We start from the raw sequence: 21,175 nt of genomic DNA on the forward strand, positions 1-21,175 counted from the left end.
ACATCTCCATCTGCTGGCGTTTCAGGATATGGCTAATGAAGACCCGTAAGTATGCTTGCAGCAACTCACCACCTACTTTCCAAATGGTTTCTTCTGCCTCACCTTTTCTCTTTCTTTCACTTCTGCCTCTCTTTTTCCTTCCTTTCTCTCTTTTCCTGTTTGTCTCACTCTCCTGTTCACCATTCTGTATTTCCTTCCCCTTCCATTATATCCCTGATGCAGACTTTGTCTTCCGTAGATGTGGTTAGCTCCTTTCTTATGAGGCAGAATTCACCTCGGACAGGTTTTTCCTTAGACGAGGCTGAGTCTTCTGTAATTCCATCTCTGCTCTCCAGGGCCACAAAGAACACGATAAACTCCTCTGCCCTGAGCCCTCCAGAAGCTTGAATACTCTGCCCATGCTTTCCATTTATTTGTTCCTTTTCTTCTCGGCAACTCCCTCCAGCCCCTCAGCTGTGTCGCACATCAAAGTTTCTAGTCACCACTGTTGGACACATGCCAATATATCCGGATCCCTCTTACACTGTGGGACCCCATATGGATCAATACTCCAGTTCTGGGTTGAGTAGCACAGAAAGGATCCATCACTTATGATACATGCCATGCCTCTCCTAATGAAAGCAACATGTGCTTTTATCTAAGCATCTTATACTGTTCAGTTAACTTATTTGGAGTTAAAGATAAACCAAAAATTCTTGACTTTGCTCCTGCTAAGTCCCATCATACCTGTAATTTTTTAAAATTTTATTTTATTTGAGAGAGAGAGAGAGAGCACATGCAGGTTGGGAGAGGGGTAGAGGAAGAAAGAGAGAGAATCTCAAGCAGGCAAGCAGGCTCCATCCTCAGTGTAGAGCCCACACAAGCTCGAGCCCAGAAACCTGGGATCATTACCTAAGCCAAAATCAACAGTTGGATGCTTAACTGACTGAGCTACCCAGGTGCCCCAAAAACTTGCATTAAACCCCCCCCACCCCAGCAATTCAGAGCTTTGTATGAAGGCCTGTTAAATGTATTGTTAGATTCAGTCTATTCAGTTATTACAAATTTTCTCAACACATTATATATCTTTAAATTATTAAACCAACACATATGTGATGTACAATATTGGGGGGGAAGTACAAAGAATGCAATTATAGTAACTTATGATCCCTTCCCCATCTAAAGGCAAACAATGTTAACATTCTGCTTTATTTCTTTCTAGATTTTTCTGTTCATATGTATACCTATATGATTGGTATTGTATTCAATTCTGTATCCTCCTTTAAAAATTTTTATAACATTATCTTGTAAGTATTTTCTCAAATCTCACATGATAATCCATTGAATGTTGTCACAGTTTACCTCTAGTTGAACATTTACACTATTCCCATTTCATTTCAGTGAACTTGTAAATTTTTTTACTATCATAAAGAAGCTTTATTATGGCTTTGCTTATATAATGAACAAAGAGTAAACATTATTTTCAATTCCCTTGGGGTTTAACTTATTTTTTTTTCTTTTTAAATTTTCTTAATTGAAGTATAGTTGACATAAAATGCTACCTTAATTTCAGGTGTTGAACTTTTAAAGCATAAAATTGTCTGCTTTTTGGGTGGCTTCCTTTGGATGGAGTCCTAGGATCTGAATCAATAGATCCAAAAGCATGAGCACTGAAAGAAGATTTTTAAGAAATTTTTAATGTTTGTGTATTTTTGAGAGAGACACAGAGCATAAGTGGGGGAGGGACAGAGAGTGAGGGAGACACTGAATCTGAAGCAGGGTCCAGGCTCTGAGCTGTCAGCACAAGTCCCAACGCGGAGCTCTACTTCACAAACTGTGAGATCATGACTTGAGCCAAAGCTGGAAATTCAACTGACTGAGCCACCCAGACTCTCCCAAGAAAGATTCTTAAAACACACGGTCAAATTTTGCTCCAAACATTTTTCAGATCTTTTAAAATCTTCATTCTGTCTTCTAATACTATTCAAGGCACTTTGGGAGAGAAAAATGAAAATATGTGATCCTTGCCCTTAGGATTTAACTTCCTAGAAGGAACACCAAAATGGAAAGAAAAGCAACTCAAGGGTAGATACTGTTAAAAGTCTTTGGAACTTCTCTTTTTAGTTGTCAGTTTTATTGCCTTTATTTGATATGAAGCTTTGTTACTAGGATCATACTCATTCAGTCATGTTTTTTCTTCTTGATAAGTTAACCCTTTTATCATTCAAACTTCTTTATCTACAATATCTTGTCCCAAAGTCCACTTCAGCTGACATTAATATAGTCACTCCAGCTTTCTTATGATAGGTGTTTGCAGGACTTAGTTTTTTCTATACATTTTATTCTTATTCTATTTGTGTCTTTATAACAGATTTTTTTTAAAACATGTCCCATGTTTTCTTCTTTTATAACTTAAAAATTTTTTAAATTTTCATTTCTGAGAGAGAGAGAGAAAGAAAGAGAGCATGGGAGCTTGGGGAGGCAGAGAGAGATGGAGACACAGAATTCAAAGAAGGCTCCAGGCTCTGAGCTGTCACCACAGAGCCGGACGCGGGGCTCAAACCCACGAACCAGGAGATCATGACCTAAGCTGAAGTTGGATGCTTAACCAACTGAGCCACCCAGGCACCCTGGTTATTGAGTTTTAGTTCTTTATATTCTGGATATTAGTCCTATATCAGATATGTGACTTGCAAATATTTTCTCCCATTCTGTGGGTTGCCTGTTTATTCTGTTAATACTGTGTTTTGTGAACATTTCTTAATTTTCTCAAAGTCCAATTTGACTCTTTTTTTCTTTTATTGTTGCCAAATCCAATGTCATGAAGATTTTGTCCATTCCTATGTTTTCTATTAATTGTCTTATAATTTTAGGTGTTACATTTAGGTCTTTGATTAATTTTAAGTTAATTTTTGTATATGGTGTGAAAGGGTCCAACTTCATTGTTTGGCATATGGATATCTGGTTTTCCAAGTACCATTTTTGAAAAGACTGTCCTTTCCCCATTGAATGCTCTTGAGATTCTTGTCAGAAACCATTTGACCATATATGTATGAGTTTATTTCCGGACTTTCTATTCCATTCCATTGGTCTACACATTTGTCTTTATGCCAGTACCACACTGTTCTGATTACTGTGGCTTTATAGTAAGTTTTAAAATCAAGAAATGTGAGTTTTCCATCTTTGTTCTTTTTCAAGATAGTTTTGGCTGTTTGGGGTCCCTTGAGATTCCATATGATTTTTAGGATGAGTTTTTCTATTTTTCAAAAATAAAAAACACACAATAGGAATTCTGATAGTGATTTCATCAAATCTGTGCATTGTTGGGGGTGGTGTTAACATCTTAATATCTTCCAATCCATGAACATGAAATGTGTTTCTGTTTGTCTTTAATTTCTTTCTGTAACGTTTTGGTCATTTTCATTGTACAAGTCTTTCCATTCCTTGGTTAATTTGAAAGCATTTAATCTTTAGATGTTATTGTAAATGGAAGTGTTTTCATAATTTCCTTTGGCGATTGTTCATTGTTAATGTACAAAAATGCAACTGATATTTGCATGTTGACTTTGTACCCTGGTACTTTGCTGGATTCATTCACATGAATTCATACACAAAAACAGGTTTCTTTGTATGTGTAGAATCCTTAGGATTTTTTACATTTAAGATACTATCATGTGGGAATAGAGAGATGATATTAGTTCTTCCTTTCCAATTTCGATGCCTTTTCTTTCTTTTCTCTTCCTAATTGCTCTAGTTGGAAATTCTACCATTACATTGAATAGAAGTCGTAAGGGGCAGCTGGAAGGCTGTTAGTTGAGTGGCCAGCTTTGGTTCAGGTCATGATCTTGCAGTTTGTGGGTTCGAGCCCTGCATTGGGCTCTTTGCTGGTGGCTTGGAGCCTGAAGCCTGCTTCAGATTCTGTGTCTCCCTCTCTCTGCCCCTCCCCGTGCTGTCTCTCTCTCTCTCTCTCAAAAATTAAACATAAAAAAAAAAAAATAGAAATTGTGAAAGTGGGCATCCTTGTCTTAAGAGGAGTCTTTCACTACTGAGTATGTTAGCTGTGGGTTTTCATTATGTTGAGGTAGTTTCCTTCTATTCCTAGTTTATTAGGTGTTTTTGAAAGGGTGTTGCATTTTATCGAATGCTTTGTCTTCATCAGTTGAAATGACCATGTGAGTTTTCCCCCTTCTTTTAAAGAGGTGTATTATATTAATTTTTGTATACTGAACTATACTTGCCTTCCAGGAATAAATCCTACTTGTTGTGGTGTATAATCCTTTTGATATGCTGCTGAATGCAGTAGCTAGTATTTTGGGTTTTTTGAAAAAATTTTAATTAAATGTTTCTTTATTTTTGAGAGAGACTGTATGGGGACACAGGGGAGGGGCAGAGAGAGAGGATGAGGATCCAAAGCAGGCTCTATACTGTCAGCACAAAGCCCAACTTAGGGCTCGAAGTCACAAACCATGAGATCATGACCTGAATCAAAGTTGAATGCTTAATCGACTGAGCCACTCAGGTGCGCCTTGCTAGTATTTTGTTAAGAATATTTGCATCAATGTGGGGTGCCTGGGTGGCTTAGTCGGTTAAGCGTCCCACTTTCGCTTAGGTCATGATCTCGCGGTTCGTGGGTTCGGGCCCCGCGTCGGGCTCTGTGCTGACTGCCAGCTCAGAGCCTGGAGCCTGTTTCAGTCTGTGACTCCCTCTCTCTCTGACCCTCCCCTGCTCGCGCTGTCTCTCTCTCTCTCTCTCTCCTAGAAATAAAAACATTAAAAAAAAGAACTTTAAAAAAAAAAAAGAATATTTGCATCAATGTGCATAAGGGATATGGATCTGTAGTTTTCTTTTCCTATAGTTTCTTTGCTATCTTTGATATCAGCATGACAATAAGAAGGAAGAAGGAAGTGTAGAAAGTGTTAGGAAGTATTTCTTCCTCTCCAATTTCTTGGACAAGATTGAGAAAGATTTAAATCTTTAAATGTTTGGTAGAATTCACCAGTGAAGTCATCAGATCCAGGGCCTTGATTGTCAGGTTTTTGATTACTGATTTAATCTTCTTGCTAATTATAGGTCTCTTCAGAGTTTTCTATTTCTTTGTCATTTAGTGTTTTTGTAGATTTTGAGTTTCTAGGAATTTGTTCACTTCATCTAGGTTACTTAATTTGTTGGCATAGAATTGTTCATAGTAATCTCTTATAATCCTTTTTATTTCTGCAGAATTAGTAGCGATCAGTCCTCAGTTTCATTTCTGATCTTAGTAATTGTAGTCCTTCCTTTTTTTATTAATCCATGTAGCTGAAATCCAAAATGTCGATTTTGCTGATCTTTTCAAAGAACCAGTTTTTGGTTTTGTTAATTTTCTCTATTGTTTTCTACTTTCTGTTTCATTTACCTCTGCTCTACCCTTTATTAGTTTTTCCTTCTGCAGTTTTGAGTTTATTCTAATTCTTAAGTTGTAAAGTTAGTTAATTTGAAGTCTCTCTTGTCTTTTTAAAAAAATTTTTAACATTTATTTTTTGAGAGACAGAGCGTGAGTGGGGGAGGGGCAGAGAGGGAGTCACAGAATCTCAGAGCTCCAGGCTCTGAGTTGTCAGTACAGAGCCTGACATGGGGCTTGAACCCACGAACTGTGAAATCATGACCTGAGCCAGAGTTGAATGCTTAACCAACTGAGCCACCCAGGTGCCCCTTGTTTTTTTAACGTAAGCATTTTTTGCTATAAATTTTCCTCGTAGCACTGTTTTTCTGTTTCCCAAAGGTTTTGGTCTGTTATGTTTTCATTTTCATTCAGGTTTAAGTATTTTCTAATTTCCTTTATAATTTCTAATTTGATCCATTGGTTACTTAAGAGTGTTCCACAAAATTTTTAAGTTTTCAGTTTTATGTTATTGATTTCTAACATTATCCCATTGTGGTCAGAGAAGATACTCCGTATAACACATATCTTTTAAAATCGACTGAGACTTACCTTGTAGCCTAACATACGGTCTATCCTGGAAAATGTCCCAAGTGCACTTGAGAAGAATGTGTGTGCTGTTTTTGTTGAGTACAGTGTTCTGGATATGTCTATTAGGTCTGGTTGGTTAATTGTGTTAATTCCTCTGTTTCTTCACTTCTGTCTGGTTGTCCTATCCATTATCAAGAATGGGATTTGTAGTCTCCAACTGTTAATTGCTTCTCCCCCCAATTCTGTCAGTTTGCTTCAAATCCCCGGGAAGTTGCTTCTGCTGGAGGGGAAAAGGCTTGCAACGATGGGGGAGGGGGGTTGCGGTGAAACAACAGGTGCTTGTCTCTTCATCTACACCCATATAATTAAAGCAGCAATCAGCGACCCCAAATATATTTGGACAGAGTCCATTTCTGCCTAGCCTGGCTCCCATAAGCTGGTGCAAGTGACTCCAGGACCCAGTGCACAGCTGCCTGCCACGTGGCTGAGGAGTGAGGGATGGGTCGCTTCTACGGTGCTAAGAGCTAAACCTGACCAAAATTCACTGCAATATATCATCCAAGCCTTCCTCTAGAGGTTGCAAGCCTTCAATAGACTCCAGAATTCCAGAACAGTTACACCAAACAGATTCTGCCACTGCAATTATTGTCTGGGTGAGGAGACAGACTCCTGGTGCTTCCTCCCTTCTCTGCCATCTCCATAAATCCTCTCTCCAAGTTCTTTTTTTCTTTCTTTCTTTCTTCTTACACAATAAAGCATTATGAAATACATTAGTAATTGTTAGGGCTATGGCTGCCTTGTAATTTTTCTCGCTTATCTTGCAATATTATCTTCCGTTATAAGTCTTAGAATCAAATGTCTAGTTTCAAAAGGAATCTTATTGATACTTTTATTGGGAAATTTACATCTTAATTTAGGAAGAATATTGTCAATGATTTAAAAACCGTAACTAAAATTCTCAGTTTTCATAAATGCTATTAAATTAATAAAGCTTATTATAAAAGTTAAATAAACACATAAGTATGCAGACTAAAAATCTAGAAGGCCCTCTTAAAATATCTCCTTATCACCTCCTCGTTTACCGAAGTAACTACTGTGAACAGTATCCTCTGATACTTAGCCATACATTTACAAACTTTCCTGTACCCCCATATGCAGGTTTTTATTAATTTTCTTTTATATTCATTGTGATTAGAGGTAAAGGAACAATAATATATACATATCAACTTTTGGCAATCCTCTGTAGATGCACATTCAGATTGTTTCCTTTTTTTTCTTCTACTGACAAAGTTGTAATCAAAAACCTCATATCTATTTCCACATTTGTGTATTTCAGAATCATTTCTAGAAGGAATTGCCAGCTAAAAGGAAATGAATGCATATTTTAAATTCTGAGCGATACTACCAAGTTATCTTCAAAAAGAGCATCAATGATATTCCCATCAACAATATAGGAAGGGGCCTTTTCACACCTTCTTAAGTAATAAATATATGTCTTTTTAACTTTTTTCCAGTTTGTAAATCTGAGATAACTAACTCACAGCATTTTTGTAAGGATCATGTATAGGGAAGGAACTCACATTGCCTAGATTATCGTCAGAATTCCATGTATACAATTTTACCAACGAATCTGCAGTTAAATATGTGTAAGGGCTATAAAATGTCAGGCAATCTTCATGTACAGAATTTACCATCAGACTTCATTGAGATCTTAAAGAAATAAATCCAAAGGACAACTTTTCCAACCTGTAACGTCGGAATGGATGGATCGGCTGTAATGATGTTTGGGTATTAAGTTCTGAAGAAGTGGGGTGTTCCAATCTAGAGTCTCTCCCTAACCCCACCCCAAAAAGAACCCAGCGGCGATCCCTAGCCTGCCTTGGTCTCCGGATCCACGCAGAGCTCCCGGACAGCTCCCGCCGGAACGCCCCTGACGGGCTCGCTGGTCTCCTCTTCACCCGAGAAGGAAGGCTTCCTTCCAGCCCAGGCCCCGGTGCCCCCGGGAGGCTGCTCGGTTCTCCATCCGAGGGTGCACCTGGGAGCTCGGGAGCCGCTCCGGGGCCTGCCGTTTTCTGACAGCGTCCCACCGACGCCCGCGAGCCTGCCACGTGGGTTCTGGCGCCCGGAGGCTGCTGCGACCTAGAGCACTGAGTGCGGAGCGAAGGGCGAATGGGGGCCGGTACCCTTGCCAGACTCCTCGGGCGCCCGCGCTAGAAGACGCCGCCGCGGGGACTGGTCGTGGGCCGCACCTCACCTAACTGCTGTCGGACGGACAGTATTTTTGATATGCAGAGTATCAGTCTGGATTTGGCTTCATTCAACCTACACAGCCTCTTGGAATGATATTTTATTTTTCCCAAAGTCTACGAGGTGGGAACTCCACCTCTGGCCGGCTGCGTGCGCGTGGGCTCCGCGAAGGGCACTCACTTCGGAGAGGGATCCGGGGTCACGGAAAAGCGGGCCGCCGCGAGAGCGGGGAAATCCTTAGTGTCCAGCCAGTGGTGGGAAACCGTACCCGGCGGGCTCGCCCCGGAGCTCGCGCAGACCTCAGGCAGCCGCGACTGTGATTGGCACAATTAGGCGGAAAACCCGCTTACCTGCACCACAGCGGCTCTCGATTGGCTGCAGCTCCAAGTCTCTTTTCTACAGTCCAAACCTAGAGCCTCTTAGTGATAAATCCCGCCTTAAAAGGCGTTTGATAACAGTTTTACGTGTTGTAAGGCAAATGGTGATTGGCCACAGCGCTCACGGATTCGGTCGGTAGTAAACACAGCGAGCTCCTGGGGCCGCCGATTGGTCGATGTTCCGGGGGGCCGAGTAAATTCCTTCGAATTCCGCGCGCCGACTGGCTGCTCTTCTGCCCCGGCCCCGCCCCCTCCCATTCTGATTGGCTGCAACTCGACCGGAGGGAGGAGGAATGGAACGGAGAAAGCTCCCTCGCGGGCGTCACTTCCGTTTACTGTCCACCACCGCCGTGGTGTTCTCAGAGTGCGGCGGCGAAAGGACTGAAGGAGCTGGGGGACAAGAGGCGGGGTGGGCGGTAGGGGGAGGAAATCCCGTCGCTGAGACGCCGGGCTGGACGTTCCCGCCTCCTCCGACACTGTCAGGTCGGATCGGAGAAGGGTCACCGCCTCCTCCAGAGAGCAAGGGGGCGGAGCCCGGCTCAGGTGAGGCGACCCTGTCAGTACCAGCGGTGGTGGGGCTCGCGGGCGCGCTCACGTGGAGACCGTTGAGCTCCTGGAGAGCTAGGCTGGCTGCGCGAGCAGGCTCAAGCCTAGGCGTCCCGGCGCGCGCAGACGCGTACCAGTGACCCCCGCCTACCCTGCCGGTCTTTCTGTAGGGGTATTGTTACCCTCCGGAGCGGAGGGGCCAGGCGGGTTGGAGGCGGGTTCTTCTGCGCAGGCGTCCCCTAGGTCCTGACGCCAGGCTGTCTGTCTGCCGGGTGGGGCGGGGGCTCTTGCCCCCACGGATCTGCGGGCAGGCGGCGTTGGTTGCTGGGATGGGGTGGGAAAGGCCTAGGACCTATAGCCTGGCGGGTTAGCAGAGGATCTGCCGCCCTACGGGATGGGGTCGAGTGGCTTCGTTGCCCCCTTCCTGGGTCTGCGAGCGTCGAGGTTTCCTTTCACCAGAGCAAGGCCAAGGCGTTCTGGAATGGGGGACCAGCGGTTGACCCTTGGGGGGGTGGAGCCAGTCTTTTGGAATGTCTCCGCTTGTTATCAGAGGACTAAACTGATTATGGGCATTTACTGAATGCCCATTACTTCCAGCCTTCGTGCTAGGAGCTGGGGGGTGGAGGTAGGGGGGCGGTTGGTAAGAACTGCCGTTCCCCCTCTTCCCCTTGTTTGGAGGACAGCTTTGAACGTAAATGCTAATAACATCAGGCACTGAATTAAGGAGGGGTGGAGAGTTAGGTTTTTCCCTTCCAAAAACGAGAAGGAAAAAAAAAAGTCAGCCTGCATTCTGGTCTGGTGGAGGGTACTGTAAGAAGTCCTTCATAGGAGACAAATCCTAAATATTTATTCGGAGGAAAATTTTTAGGGAAAAGCACAGTAATGTCTTGATTACTAAGCCAAAGAAAGGCTCGGGTTCTAGTTAATTTGAATGAATAGAAGAAACCCTTCACCTTCAACAATTGAAACAAAACTTCTTCCAAAATATGCTAATATACTTTTCAGTTATAGTAAGTAGAAGATGTTAGGTACCTTGGGATCTTTAGAGGTTGAAGAGAATGTTGTGCCTTAGTCGTTGGTGATCTGTTACCCTTGTGTGGGCCGTTGTGCCTTAGATCATTAAAAAGGTGTGCTGGACGCCTAGTAGTCTTCTGGAGAGCTGGCTTTTCATTTGCTAAAGTCTTGCAATTTCCACGGAGAGGGTGGCTGGCCTCAAGCTAAAAGAGCAGCGGTGGGGAGAAGAGACCAGGTGGAGAGAGAAGAAGGAATTTTAAAGAACAGCCCCTAAACCAAAGGAAGCTTCCCACTGTTGCTTTAACCCCCACTGGAAATCTTAGCAAATTTGGGAAGAGTGGCCTGGCCACCACCTTCAGCTTTGGTGACCTGCCAGGTAAGACTAACTGGTTGGGGACCTATTCTGAGCCTTTGTGTTTCGCTGCATAAATGAACCAGGACTTTTTAAAAGTTCTGAAGTCAACCTGGTTTTTGATTTGCCTTTTTTCCCCTAAAAATTGTGTGAAAACATAGCTGGAGATGGTGGCAAGCTCTATTCTGGTGAATTGAGGTATTCCTAGCAAAATTCTGAACGTGATAAGATTTGGAAGAAAAACATCTCAGGGTGGTGTTTCCTAAGTTTAGAGGTCAGTGCTCTCTCAAAAGGGACTTTGTTGTAAGACTGTCATGAGAAGTTGACGTGATCTAAAAAAACCACTTTGATACACGATGCATGCAAGTGCTTTAATACTGAAAGTACTGAGTATGAATTATACTGCTTTGGAGCCCTTCGCTGTGGGTAAGACTTAAAAATAGCTTCTGTACAGGGAGACATGACAAAGTTTGCCTTAGGGCTGACACAGAATCTTGAATGTGCCTCAACTTCTCCTTAGAAAGGAAAAAGAAAACTTTAAGATATTTGAGTCCATGTTAGCTTTCAACTTGTATTTTCTTCATGTAAATTTGTTGTAAAATACTGTTCTCCTTTGTCAGTGGTAAGCAGAGCTTTTTCTTTTGCTGTACTTCTCATTTCTCAAATGTGAACATTGTCTAGTAGCATCAGATTTTGTTAGTGTAGCAGGTGGGATGGAATGTGACACGACACTGCACCTTTTGTCTAAGTATGAAGTGAATGTCTCAGATGCTAGAAGACCAGCTGTGTCTGAGCGCACTTGCCCTTACAGTTTTTTTCATCATTTTCATCACTAAGCAGTGGCTTTTCATCTGTGGGTCCAGTTGTGGGGGGGTGCCTTTCACCTGATTCGTTATATAGATGTTTGCTACAGGCTTTGGTTTATCTTTCGGGCAGCTCAAACCGTCCGGCAGCCCGACTCCGTTGTAATATAATAGGCGGGCTATACTGTGCCCTGGAAGGAAGTCCCCATGCGCAGCTTGCCTCAAGGAGCGGGGACTTAGGCTGCATCTCTTTGAGGGTCAGGTGTCTACATAAATTACTTGGAATTGTCCTGACAGGAGGTTTGACACTTCTCTCCCGATTATTTATGTAAGCAATCGCCTGTATCAGCATGGACCTATGGATACTTGTTGTATATATTTGGGGTACAGTCCAGTACTGTTTTATCTTTTTGCTCAAATTGTTTCACCTGTGGCCTTTGGGAGTTCTTTCTCCTGTTGGTCTGTGTCCCTTTCATGTACTCATTATCATGTTTGTTTGAAGCATTTCCTTACCTGCTGACATTATAAGATACTGCAGGCTTATCATGTGTATTTTCTGCCCCAGTCCTAGAATCAGCCATTTCTCCAAAGAGCACTAGTTCCTTTTGTTAGAAAATGGTATTTGAAACCAAGTTTTGGGCACCAGGATGCTCAGGGTGGTATTAATATACTTTTTTTTTTTTAATTTTTTTTTAATGTTTTTTTTATTTATTTCTAGGAGAGAGAGAGACAGCGTGAGCAGGGGAGGGTCAGAGAGAGAGGGAGTCACAGACTGAAACAGGCTCCAGGCTCTGAGCTGGCAGTCAGCACAGAGCCCGACGCGGGGCTTGAACCCACGAACCGCGAGATCATGACCCGAGCGAAAGTCGGACGCTTAACCGACTAAGCCACCCAGGCGCCCCAATATACTTTTTTTTTTTTTTTTAAATCTCTTTAATGCCTAGTTTAAAAGACAGGTATATTCTCATACTTTTGTATTCAATTTGTTGTGATATAATCTTTAAGACAATTTTTTTATGTTCATTTATTTTTGAGAGAGAGACAGTGTGAGCGGGGGAGGGGCAGAGAGAGAGGGCAGAGAGACCCAGAATCTGAAGCAGGCCATAGGCTCTGAACTGTCAGCACAGAGCCCGACTCGGGGCTTGAACTCACAAACCGAGAGCCAAAGTCAGATGCATAACTGACTGAGCTACACAGGCACCCCTGTTGTAATAATATCTTGATTAAAGCATAACTAAGAAAAATCCAGGGCCATACAGATATGTATGTAGTTGGAAGAGGGGGGAGTATTTTAGTAGCTTTGTCAGATACTTTTCCAGTACTATAACAGAGCTGAGCAAATGGTATTTTCTTAAGTGGTTAGTTGCAATGTGTAATCTGAAACTGTATCAACAAACTTTTCTATTCTGTTACACAGAAATACATTACTTTGTGTCTTGCACTGTGAATGCATTTCTTTATACCTTTTTTTTAAAAATTTTTTTATAGTTTATATTTATTTTTGAAACAGAGAGACACAGAGCATGAGCAAGGGAGAGGCAGAGAGAGAGGGAGACACAAAATCTGAAACAGGCTCCAGGCTCTGAGCTGCCTTCACAGAACCTGATGCGGGGCTCGAAGCCACGAACTGTGAGATCATGACCTGAGCTGAAGTCAGACGCTTAACCGACCGAGCCACCCAGGCGCCCCGATCCATACCTTATTTTTTAACATCACGGTTTATAACATTGGTCATTTGGAAAATACTGATTCACTGAGTTATGCAGATCTTCCAAATGTTGATGCATTTAGTATACAATATTTTAAAAAAATCACGTTTCATTAATATCGCTAGTGATCTCATTGGGTTTGAGCAGTTGGGAAGCTGTCAAACTCATGGTGACCAATACATATTTTCCAAAATTCTAACTTTTACCTGAAAGCTCAAATTTTATCATAGGCAATAAATACTGTTAAGTTGTTTTCCTTGAAACCACAAGCTCATTTCATTCATTTTCAAGAGAATGTCTGGCAGATACACAAGTCTGAATAACCATAGTTTGTCAGTCATTATTCTCCCAAGTTATAATGGTGTTCCATGAGAAAAGCAATTAGTTCAGCTTACAACTCCGAAGTTGCACAGGTATTTTTCCTTGCGACAACAGTGCATTCCATTTCGCAGCACAGTGACTTCAAGTATACTTTCCATTTCATCTCACATAATATTTAAAAAGACATGTGTTCAAGATTTGAAACCAACGATGAAGAAGGGAAGGGGAGATTCAGTCTCCTGTGGAGTCGGCATTTTGTAGTAGTGCCTGTGTCCAGCACTCACACAGCACTCTGGCCAGATTGTTCCCGCACCCCAGATCCAGCTCAGGTGGGCAGCCTTCCCATCAACTCTTCCAGCCACTTACTTTTATGCTTAGGTTAGCTAGAAACAGTTTCTGTTGCTACAGCCAAGAACCCTGACTAGTAGTGTGCTCAAGCTTTAGAAAAACAAACAAACAAAAACAATTAAAATATTTTTGGGGGCGCCTGGCTGGCTCAGTTGATTAAGCTTGATTTCGGCTCAGGTCATGATCTCAGTGTCCGGAGATGGAGCCCATCCCTGTCTGGGCTCCCTGCTGGGCACGGAGCCTGCTTGAGATTCTTGTTCTTTGAAAAAAAGAAAAAAACTTCTCTCCCTCTCCCTCTGCTCCTCCCTGCACTCTTGCACGTAAGCGTGCTTTCCCTCTCTCTCAAAAAAAAGGGAAAAAACATAAACGACTTTTTTACAAAAGTAACCTGAAAAGTGATGATAGTCTTTAGTTCAAAATTATATGCCTCTTTTTTAACTTGTCTGACCATGTGTGGTGATCATTAACATCAGTTTTGAGCATTTACAATCCACTGCCTACCACGCTAGCCTTACCTACTCTCCAGCCAGAATAAATACGCGGCTTCCCCCCCGCCTCAAACCTCTCCCACTTTTACGTCTGTGTGGAATGCATTTTACATCTCATTTTATTCAAATGCAAACCTGTCCCTAGCTCTATTGTCAGGGCCACTGAGAAGCTGGAAATAACCTTTGCCTTCTCTGAGCTGCTGAGCACACTTCATCTTTCAGGTGGCACTTAATGCTTTCCACTTTGTCGTATGGTTATTTGTATGTCTTGTTTCCATTAAGCACCTGTGATGGTTAGGACTATGCCATCCAAATCTCTCTTCCACAGCACTTAACCTTGGACGAAGCAAGCACTTCAAAACACTGGATGAATGAATTTGTATACCAAATACACAAATGCCTTCATGAGCTATTGTGATCTCTAGGGCTGTGTAGCCCCTCCAGGACATGGCTCCGAGTTGCCGGCCTCTTTTGTCCCTTAGTGGGTCAGCTGTCTTTTTTTGCAGCTGTCAGTGTGCAGCCGCCACTTGCCCTCATTCTAGGATTGCTGTTGCTCTTCTTCAATCAATTGGGAAACTAGAAAAACTTGAAATTTGTTTATTTAAAACAAAAGACTATGTATATGAGCTCCTGAGGGGCTTTCCTATGAGGAAACCTTTCGTACACAGGCTTTGATCTTTAATTTGGGTGTTCTGAGACTTTCTGGGTTTTGGCTGATTGTAGAGACAAGGACTCTCAGGAAAATGACTGTTGGGTAATACGGTGTTATATTTTGTCTACATACAGTCAAAGCTCATTCAAAAAATAACTTACTGAACTGTACATCAGGCACTTTGGGTGGGAGAGAAAATGCCCTCAAAAAGCTGTTTTAGTAGAAAGAGCATTTTGAGTTTGCACTAGGAATATAAGTAGGGCACTAATACCTTTTCTTATTCAAACAGAATCATGAAGTTCTAGGTCAGCTAATCCCCAGGAATTTTGGACTGGAAAACAAGGTGGCAGAGCAGGGAGAGCTGGAGGGGAGGGTAAGATGGTACAGGCTCTGGCTTTAGCTTGAGTTCCCCAGTCATGCTCACTTTTGGTGGTTGATAGATTCCCTTTCTAATAGATCTGATGTGTCCGGTGTCCGAGCCAGCCCTGACAGAGCACAAACAGAGAGATTATGAAATTAGTCGTGCTGACAGATTGGGTTCTGGAGTTAACCTTGGGCACCCGCCCGCCCACCTGGGCCCTAGCCTTTGCCCACTTCCACTCAGTCAACTCAGAACAGTGGGTTCTGTCTCCAGGACTTGGAGCCCTGTCAATCCTCGACCGCTTGTGTGGGCCCTGGCCTAGTTTTATTCTCTTACATTTGGTTTTGCCCAGATCATCTTTAAAAGTGGAGGACAAGTTCTGCTTGGTTACTTTTTCCGCTAGGGTTTTATCCAGATTAGGGATATTGAATGTGGAGAATTCCTTAGAAGGTTAAGACACTTCCTGCAGGTGGCAACTTGTGTGCTGGTCCTGCCTGGCTCGCAGGCAGCAGGCCCCGCGGTACGGCGGTAGATGATATCTGAGTGTGGGTGTACTCTGCTTTATGAACTAAGTATATTATTGAAAAGCAGGCGGGTAGGTCAATATAGAAGTCAAATAGTTTAAAATGTGCTATTAATGGGTTTGTTCTCCTAGAACACAAATGAACTTTTTTATTAGTCTAAGTAAAGCACTATTAGGAAAGTAAATCTATTGAGAAAACAGTCAGCTCTTGATTATTCATGTTAATATAACAAGCAGTGGCGTAAGTGTATTTTCTTAATTATATTTAGTTTGGAAATTACTAAAAATCTGTTCCTGTAGATAACAGATATTGTAGTGTACACTCACTCTGAGTCAGGCAGTTACAAATTGGTAGATTACTTGCTGAATCTCCTCCAACTATATAGGCTCATATTGTCACATTTTAAGATCTTTTAGAGACCTGAAGCTTTTTTCCTTGGTTTCAAAGCCTTAGACAGTCAGCTTTTGCTAAAACACTTACCTTCTCAGCATGAGCTCTTTTTATTGCTTTTACACTGGGTTTTACTCTGAGTTTGCTAGAACTGCTTGGGAGTTTTGAATAACCATGATCTTGATTCATGATTCTCTTCCATCAGAGCTGAGAGTAACAACTTTTATGTCTCCCAAACTGAATTTTTAAAATACCCCTTCTAGATCCAGAAAGGTTTTAAGATAGACATGTTATTTAGATTTTTCTGAAACTGATTTAAACCTCATGTTTGACTATGTGACAGATCCAACATAAACTAGGTTCGGATAGAAGGGGAATTCACTGGCTCATGAAATAGGAAGCCCTAGGGTGATGCCACCTACAGTCCTGGCTGGATCCCAGGGTCTTGATGGGATCAGGCTGTTGATTTTGGGGTTGGCTTCCTTCTCAGACAGGCACAAATGGCCACCATCAGTGCTAGACTTACATCTACCTTATAACTTGCAAGCTGGGTTCAGAGAATGCCAGGGCAGACTCTAATTGGCATGGCTTGGGTCACGTACCTATCTCAGAAACCATCATTGTAGTCGTGGGGAGTGGGTACCATATTGACCAGGTCTCCCTGGATTATCTGTCCACTCTTGGAACTCAGAGGTTTGCACAGTCTGATCTGCACCATGTGCACTAAGAATGTCCCCCAAGGTAGGCAGACAAAAAAAAAGTATTCCTTGAGACAGGATTTGAATGTTGATCTGTGAGGTGTTAACAAGTTTCACATTGTCCCAGTTATTTGTTGCCATGTAACAAATCACATTGCAAACTTAATGGCTTGAAACAACAAAAAGCATTTCCTTATCTCTAGGGAGTTCTATGTCATTTCTGCGATAGTCACACAGTTGCCTGGCTTTAGGGGGAGTGAACACAGACCCCACGTCTTGATGAGAAGAGGGTCAATGTCACACTGTAAGAAAGCATGCAGTATGGGAGAGCTTCATGTGGTGAGCCATCTTGGAAGATACAATCTGCTTTACACATTGCCCTACTTCAAGTGACTAGTTTTTATAAAGAACATGAAGTCTCAGGGCTTGGCTTGCCCTTATATTGACCAGCTCACTTTGTTGCCTCGTGTATCTTGTATTTCACTAAGGAGTGCTCTGGCTTTCTTTCTGCTTACCTGATAGCTCTCTGATTTCCTATTTTTGATTGATCTCAGCCCACTTTATGTATAGTCATGTTTAGTGGATAAATCAGCAACCAGCCTGTCGCTATAGAAGTAAAAAATAGAAAGACCCTTCTTTGCTTCCCCTGCATAGTCAAGGGCAGGAGGTGGGTGGGTCCCTAAGCTCAGCAGCTGAAAGCTCTCCCTAGAACTTCAAGTAGATAATTTTTTTTATTGAATAGACCTCCAGCCAGTCCTCCTGCCTTGGCATCACCTTCAGTCTGCTTCCCCGGCACTCGTGCAGTCAGCTCCCGAGCCTTTGGGTAGGTAGGGGGCTTATATAGATGTCAGGTTGTTTTGGCCACTGCCAGTTTAGGATTTAGCTCTCTGGGCTTGCTGAGTCAGTCAGTGCTCATTCATTTTCCTGCTCACCAGCTTCCAAAATGCTAACTGATACTTCTTTCCCATTTTCCTTTTCCTCATGGGTTTCTACCTTTTAAAGAGCAAATTCAAAAACTTTGGTGTCCTTTTAATGGGGTTTCAGCAGTGAGTGGAGGTAAATGCATGTGTGCGATCTACCACCGTCTATAATTGGAAATGTTACCCACTCATACTGATTTGCCCCATCACTTCCTTAAGGTTGCCAAAAGACTGGAATTTCTTGGAGCTTAGGGAATGCAGAATTCAAATGAACTTCTCCAGGTAGATGTTCCATCTCTTACACACTGGGTCCTAAGTGTTCCAGGGATCAGTCCAGTAAGAGTGAAGGGGAGCCTGTAAATGGCCAGTAGCTGATCCCACCTGGGAACATGTGTCCAGGACTGTTAGCTGAATTGGCATTTGCTCCTCACGAGACAGGTTTTTGGTCTGTGTGCCCATCATCAGAAATATCAGAAGCTTTAAAAGGTCCAAGCTGGGCCATCCACATCTCTCTTCATCACAGCCTCTGTGCTCTTGCTTTGATTTCAGCTTTTCTAAGTCTTAACATGTTCTCTCTTTATTTTTTATTTTTTTTTTTGTTTTGTTTTTTTGTTTTTTGTTTTCTCCAGGATCATGGATTTTCCTGGACATTTTGAACAGATCTTCCAGCAACTGAACTACCAGAGACTTCACGGTCAGCTCTGTGACTGTGTCATTGTAGTGGGGAATAGACATTTTAAAGCCCACCGCTCTGTGCTGGCAGCATGCAGCACGCATTTCCGAGCCCTGTTCTCCGTGGCAGAGGGAGATCAGACCATGAACATGATCCAGCTGGATAGCGAGGTGGTGACAGCGGAGGCCTTCGCCGCACTGATTGACATGATGTACACCTCCACCCTCATGCTGGGTGAGAGCAACGTCATGGATGTCTTATTGGCAGCCTCTCACCTGCATCTGAACTCTGTCGTTAAGGCATGTAAACATTACTTAACGACAAGGACGCTGCCCATGTCCCCCCCCAGTGAGCGCGTCCAGGAGCAGAGTGCCCGCATGCAGCGCTCCTTTATGCTGCAGCAGCTGGGGCTGAGCATCGTGAGCTCGGCCCTCGGTTCCAGCCAGAGTGGTGAGGAGCAGCCAGCCCCCCTGAGCTCGTCAGTGCGCAGCAGCCTGGACCAGCGGACGCCCTTCCCCATGAGACGCCTTCATAAGCGCAAGCAGTCTGCTGAGGAGCGGGCCAGACAGCGCTTGCGGCCCGCCATGGAGGAGTCCGCCATTGCTGATGTCACGCCAGAGACTGGGCCGTCAGGGGTCCATTCCCGGGAGGAGTTCTTTTCACCCGATTCCCTAAAAATCGTGGACAACCCGAAAGCCGACGGCATGACCGACAACCAGGAAGACAACGCCATCATGTTTGACCAGTCCTTTGGTGCTCAAGAAGACGCCCAGGTGCCCAGCCAGTCGGACAACAGTGCCAGCAACATGGCCCCACTGTCCATGGCCTCTCGTGCAACTCAGGTGGAGACCAGTTTTGAGCAGGAAGCCACAACTGAGAAAAACGGTTTTCAGTGTGAAAATCCTGAGGTTGGTCTTGGTGACAAGGAACACATGAGAGTGGTGGTTAAATCTGAGCCCCTGAGCTCTCCGGAGCCTCAGGACGAAGTGAGTGACGTGACCTCACAAGCAGAAGGCAGCGAATCTGTGGAAGTGGAAGGGGTTGTGGTCAGTGCTGAGAAGATCGACCTCAGCCCTGAAAGTAGCGATCGGAGTTTTTCAGATCCCCAGTCTAGCACTGATAGGGTGGGTGACATCCATATTTTGGAAGTCACAAATAACTTGGAGCATAAATCGACTTTTAGCATTTCGAATTTCCTTAACAAGAGCAGAGGAGGGAACTTTAGTGCAAATCAGAACAGTGATGATAACATCCCAAACACCACTAGTGACTGCAGGTTGGAGGGCGAGGCCCCATATTTGTTGAGTCCAGAGGCTGGGCCTGCGGGCGGGCCCTCCTCGGCCCCTGGCTCTCACGTGGAGAACCCGTTCAGTGAGCCTGCGGACTCCCACTTCGTCAGGCCTATGCAGGAAGTGATGGGCCTGCCATGCGTGCAGACTTCTGGCTACCAAGGAGGAGAACAGTTTGGGATGGATTTTTCCAGGTCTGGTTTGGGCCTCCACTCCTCCTTCTCCAGGGTAATGATGGGCTCCCCGAGAGGAGGGGCCGGTAACTTTCCATACTACCGACGCATAGCTCCCAAAATGCCAGTGGTAACTTCTGTCAGGAGCTCCCAGATCCCAGAAAACCCGGCCGGTTCCCAGCTAATGATGAACGCGGCCACGTCCTCATTTGAGAATGGCCACCCTGCACAGCCCGGCCCTCCGCAGTTGACCAGGGCATCTGCTGACGTCCTGTCGAAGTGCAAGAAGGCCTTATCCGAGCACAACGTCCTGGTCGTGGAGGGGGCTCGCAAGTACGCCTGCAAGATCTGCTGCAAGACTTTTCTGACCTTGACAGATTGCAAGAAGCACATCCGTGTTCACACAGGTGAAAAACCGTACGCCTGCCTCAAGTGCGGCAAGAGGTTCAGTCAGTCCAGCCACCTGTACAAACATTCAAAGACGACGTGCCTGCGCTGGCAGAGCAGCAACCTGCCCAGCACTTTGCTCTAACCCCGGGCCCCCGGGGTCACGCCGACACCAGCCGTGGGACCCGCGCCGTCATCTCCTCTGGTTGGCGGTTAGTGCCGTCGGGGTGCAGGCTGCGGGCTGCCCGGCGGCTCATGGAGATTCCGGGCCCAGCGCGTGCGGAGCGAGTACGTATAGGATGCGTACTGCTGCGTTTCCGAGCAAAATGCACGCGGTCCCCGAAGCCAAGTTCTTCCTTAGGGTTGAGTAATTCAGTCAGAAAGTAGTTTGTAATCGATGGTGTTACAAGTGGCACATTTAAACATTAAGAATTGAAGTGCAAAAAAATTTTTTTAGCAATTTTTATAAAACTCCGTGGAGCATTTAATGAAATTTCCTATATCCTCCGAAGGGAATATTATATACCTGTACAGTGATGCAAAATGCACTTAGGTGTGACCAGTGGCGCACTCGTGCCTGTCCAAAAGGAAGGCCCTTGAGGACATGCCTGTCCGCCACGAATGCTTTAAAGTGTATCCTGAGCGAATCCAAGGCCTCAGAAAGTACTGTATTTTAAATTCCCGTCTCATTTGCAGTCACAGACACTGCACTTTGCTGGTGCTGACACTGGGTCCAGAGCGAGCGTTCTCCGGACCGTAGGTGTACATACTTTTGAAAACATCACTGCTGGATAGTTGTTTGAACAATTTTTCCTGCTTTTAAAAGCAGAGCTGTAAATGGAGTACGTACCTGTAGGGAGTGACAAGTGAGGTGTTGTTTCTGTTCGTGCTGTTTTAGTGGAGTCTCAGCCAACTTGTGTCACGGATGTTACAGCTCCATGTTTGGAAGTCAGAAAAGAGCTGGTGTTCGTCTTTGT

At 44.0% G+C, this 21,175-nt stretch overlaps 1 protein-coding gene across 2 annotated transcripts; it reads left to right on the forward strand.

Moving 5' to 3' along the window:
• Positions 1 to 8,927: 8,927 nt before the first annotated feature.
• Positions 8,928 to 21,175, forward strand: ZBTB5 (zinc finger and BTB domain containing 5). 2 transcript variants are annotated; one of them, XM_039234847.1, is made up of 2 exons: positions 8,928 to 9,093; positions 18,306 to 21,175. In XM_039234847.1, exon 2 carries the CDS (start codon positions 18,310 to 18,312, stop codon positions 20,341 to 20,343), a length of 2,034 nt encoding a protein of 677 aa, XP_039090778.1. In that variant the 5' UTR covers positions 8,928 to 9,093; positions 18,306 to 18,309; the 3' UTR covers positions 20,344 to 21,175. The 2 variants fall into 2 exon arrangements, with proteins under 2 accessions (XP_039090778.1, XP_039090779.1); XM_039234848.1 differs by lacking the exon at positions 8,928 to 9,093 and adding an exon at positions 10,441 to 10,486.

This window comes from Hyaena hyaena, unplaced genomic scaffold (genome assembly GCF_003009895.1).
Source record: "Hyaena hyaena isolate Hyena2069 unplaced genomic scaffold, ASM300989v1 scaffold_93, whole genome shotgun sequence".
Classification (NCBI taxonomy): Eukaryota; Metazoa; Chordata; class Mammalia; order Carnivora; family Hyaenidae; genus Hyaena; species Hyaena hyaena.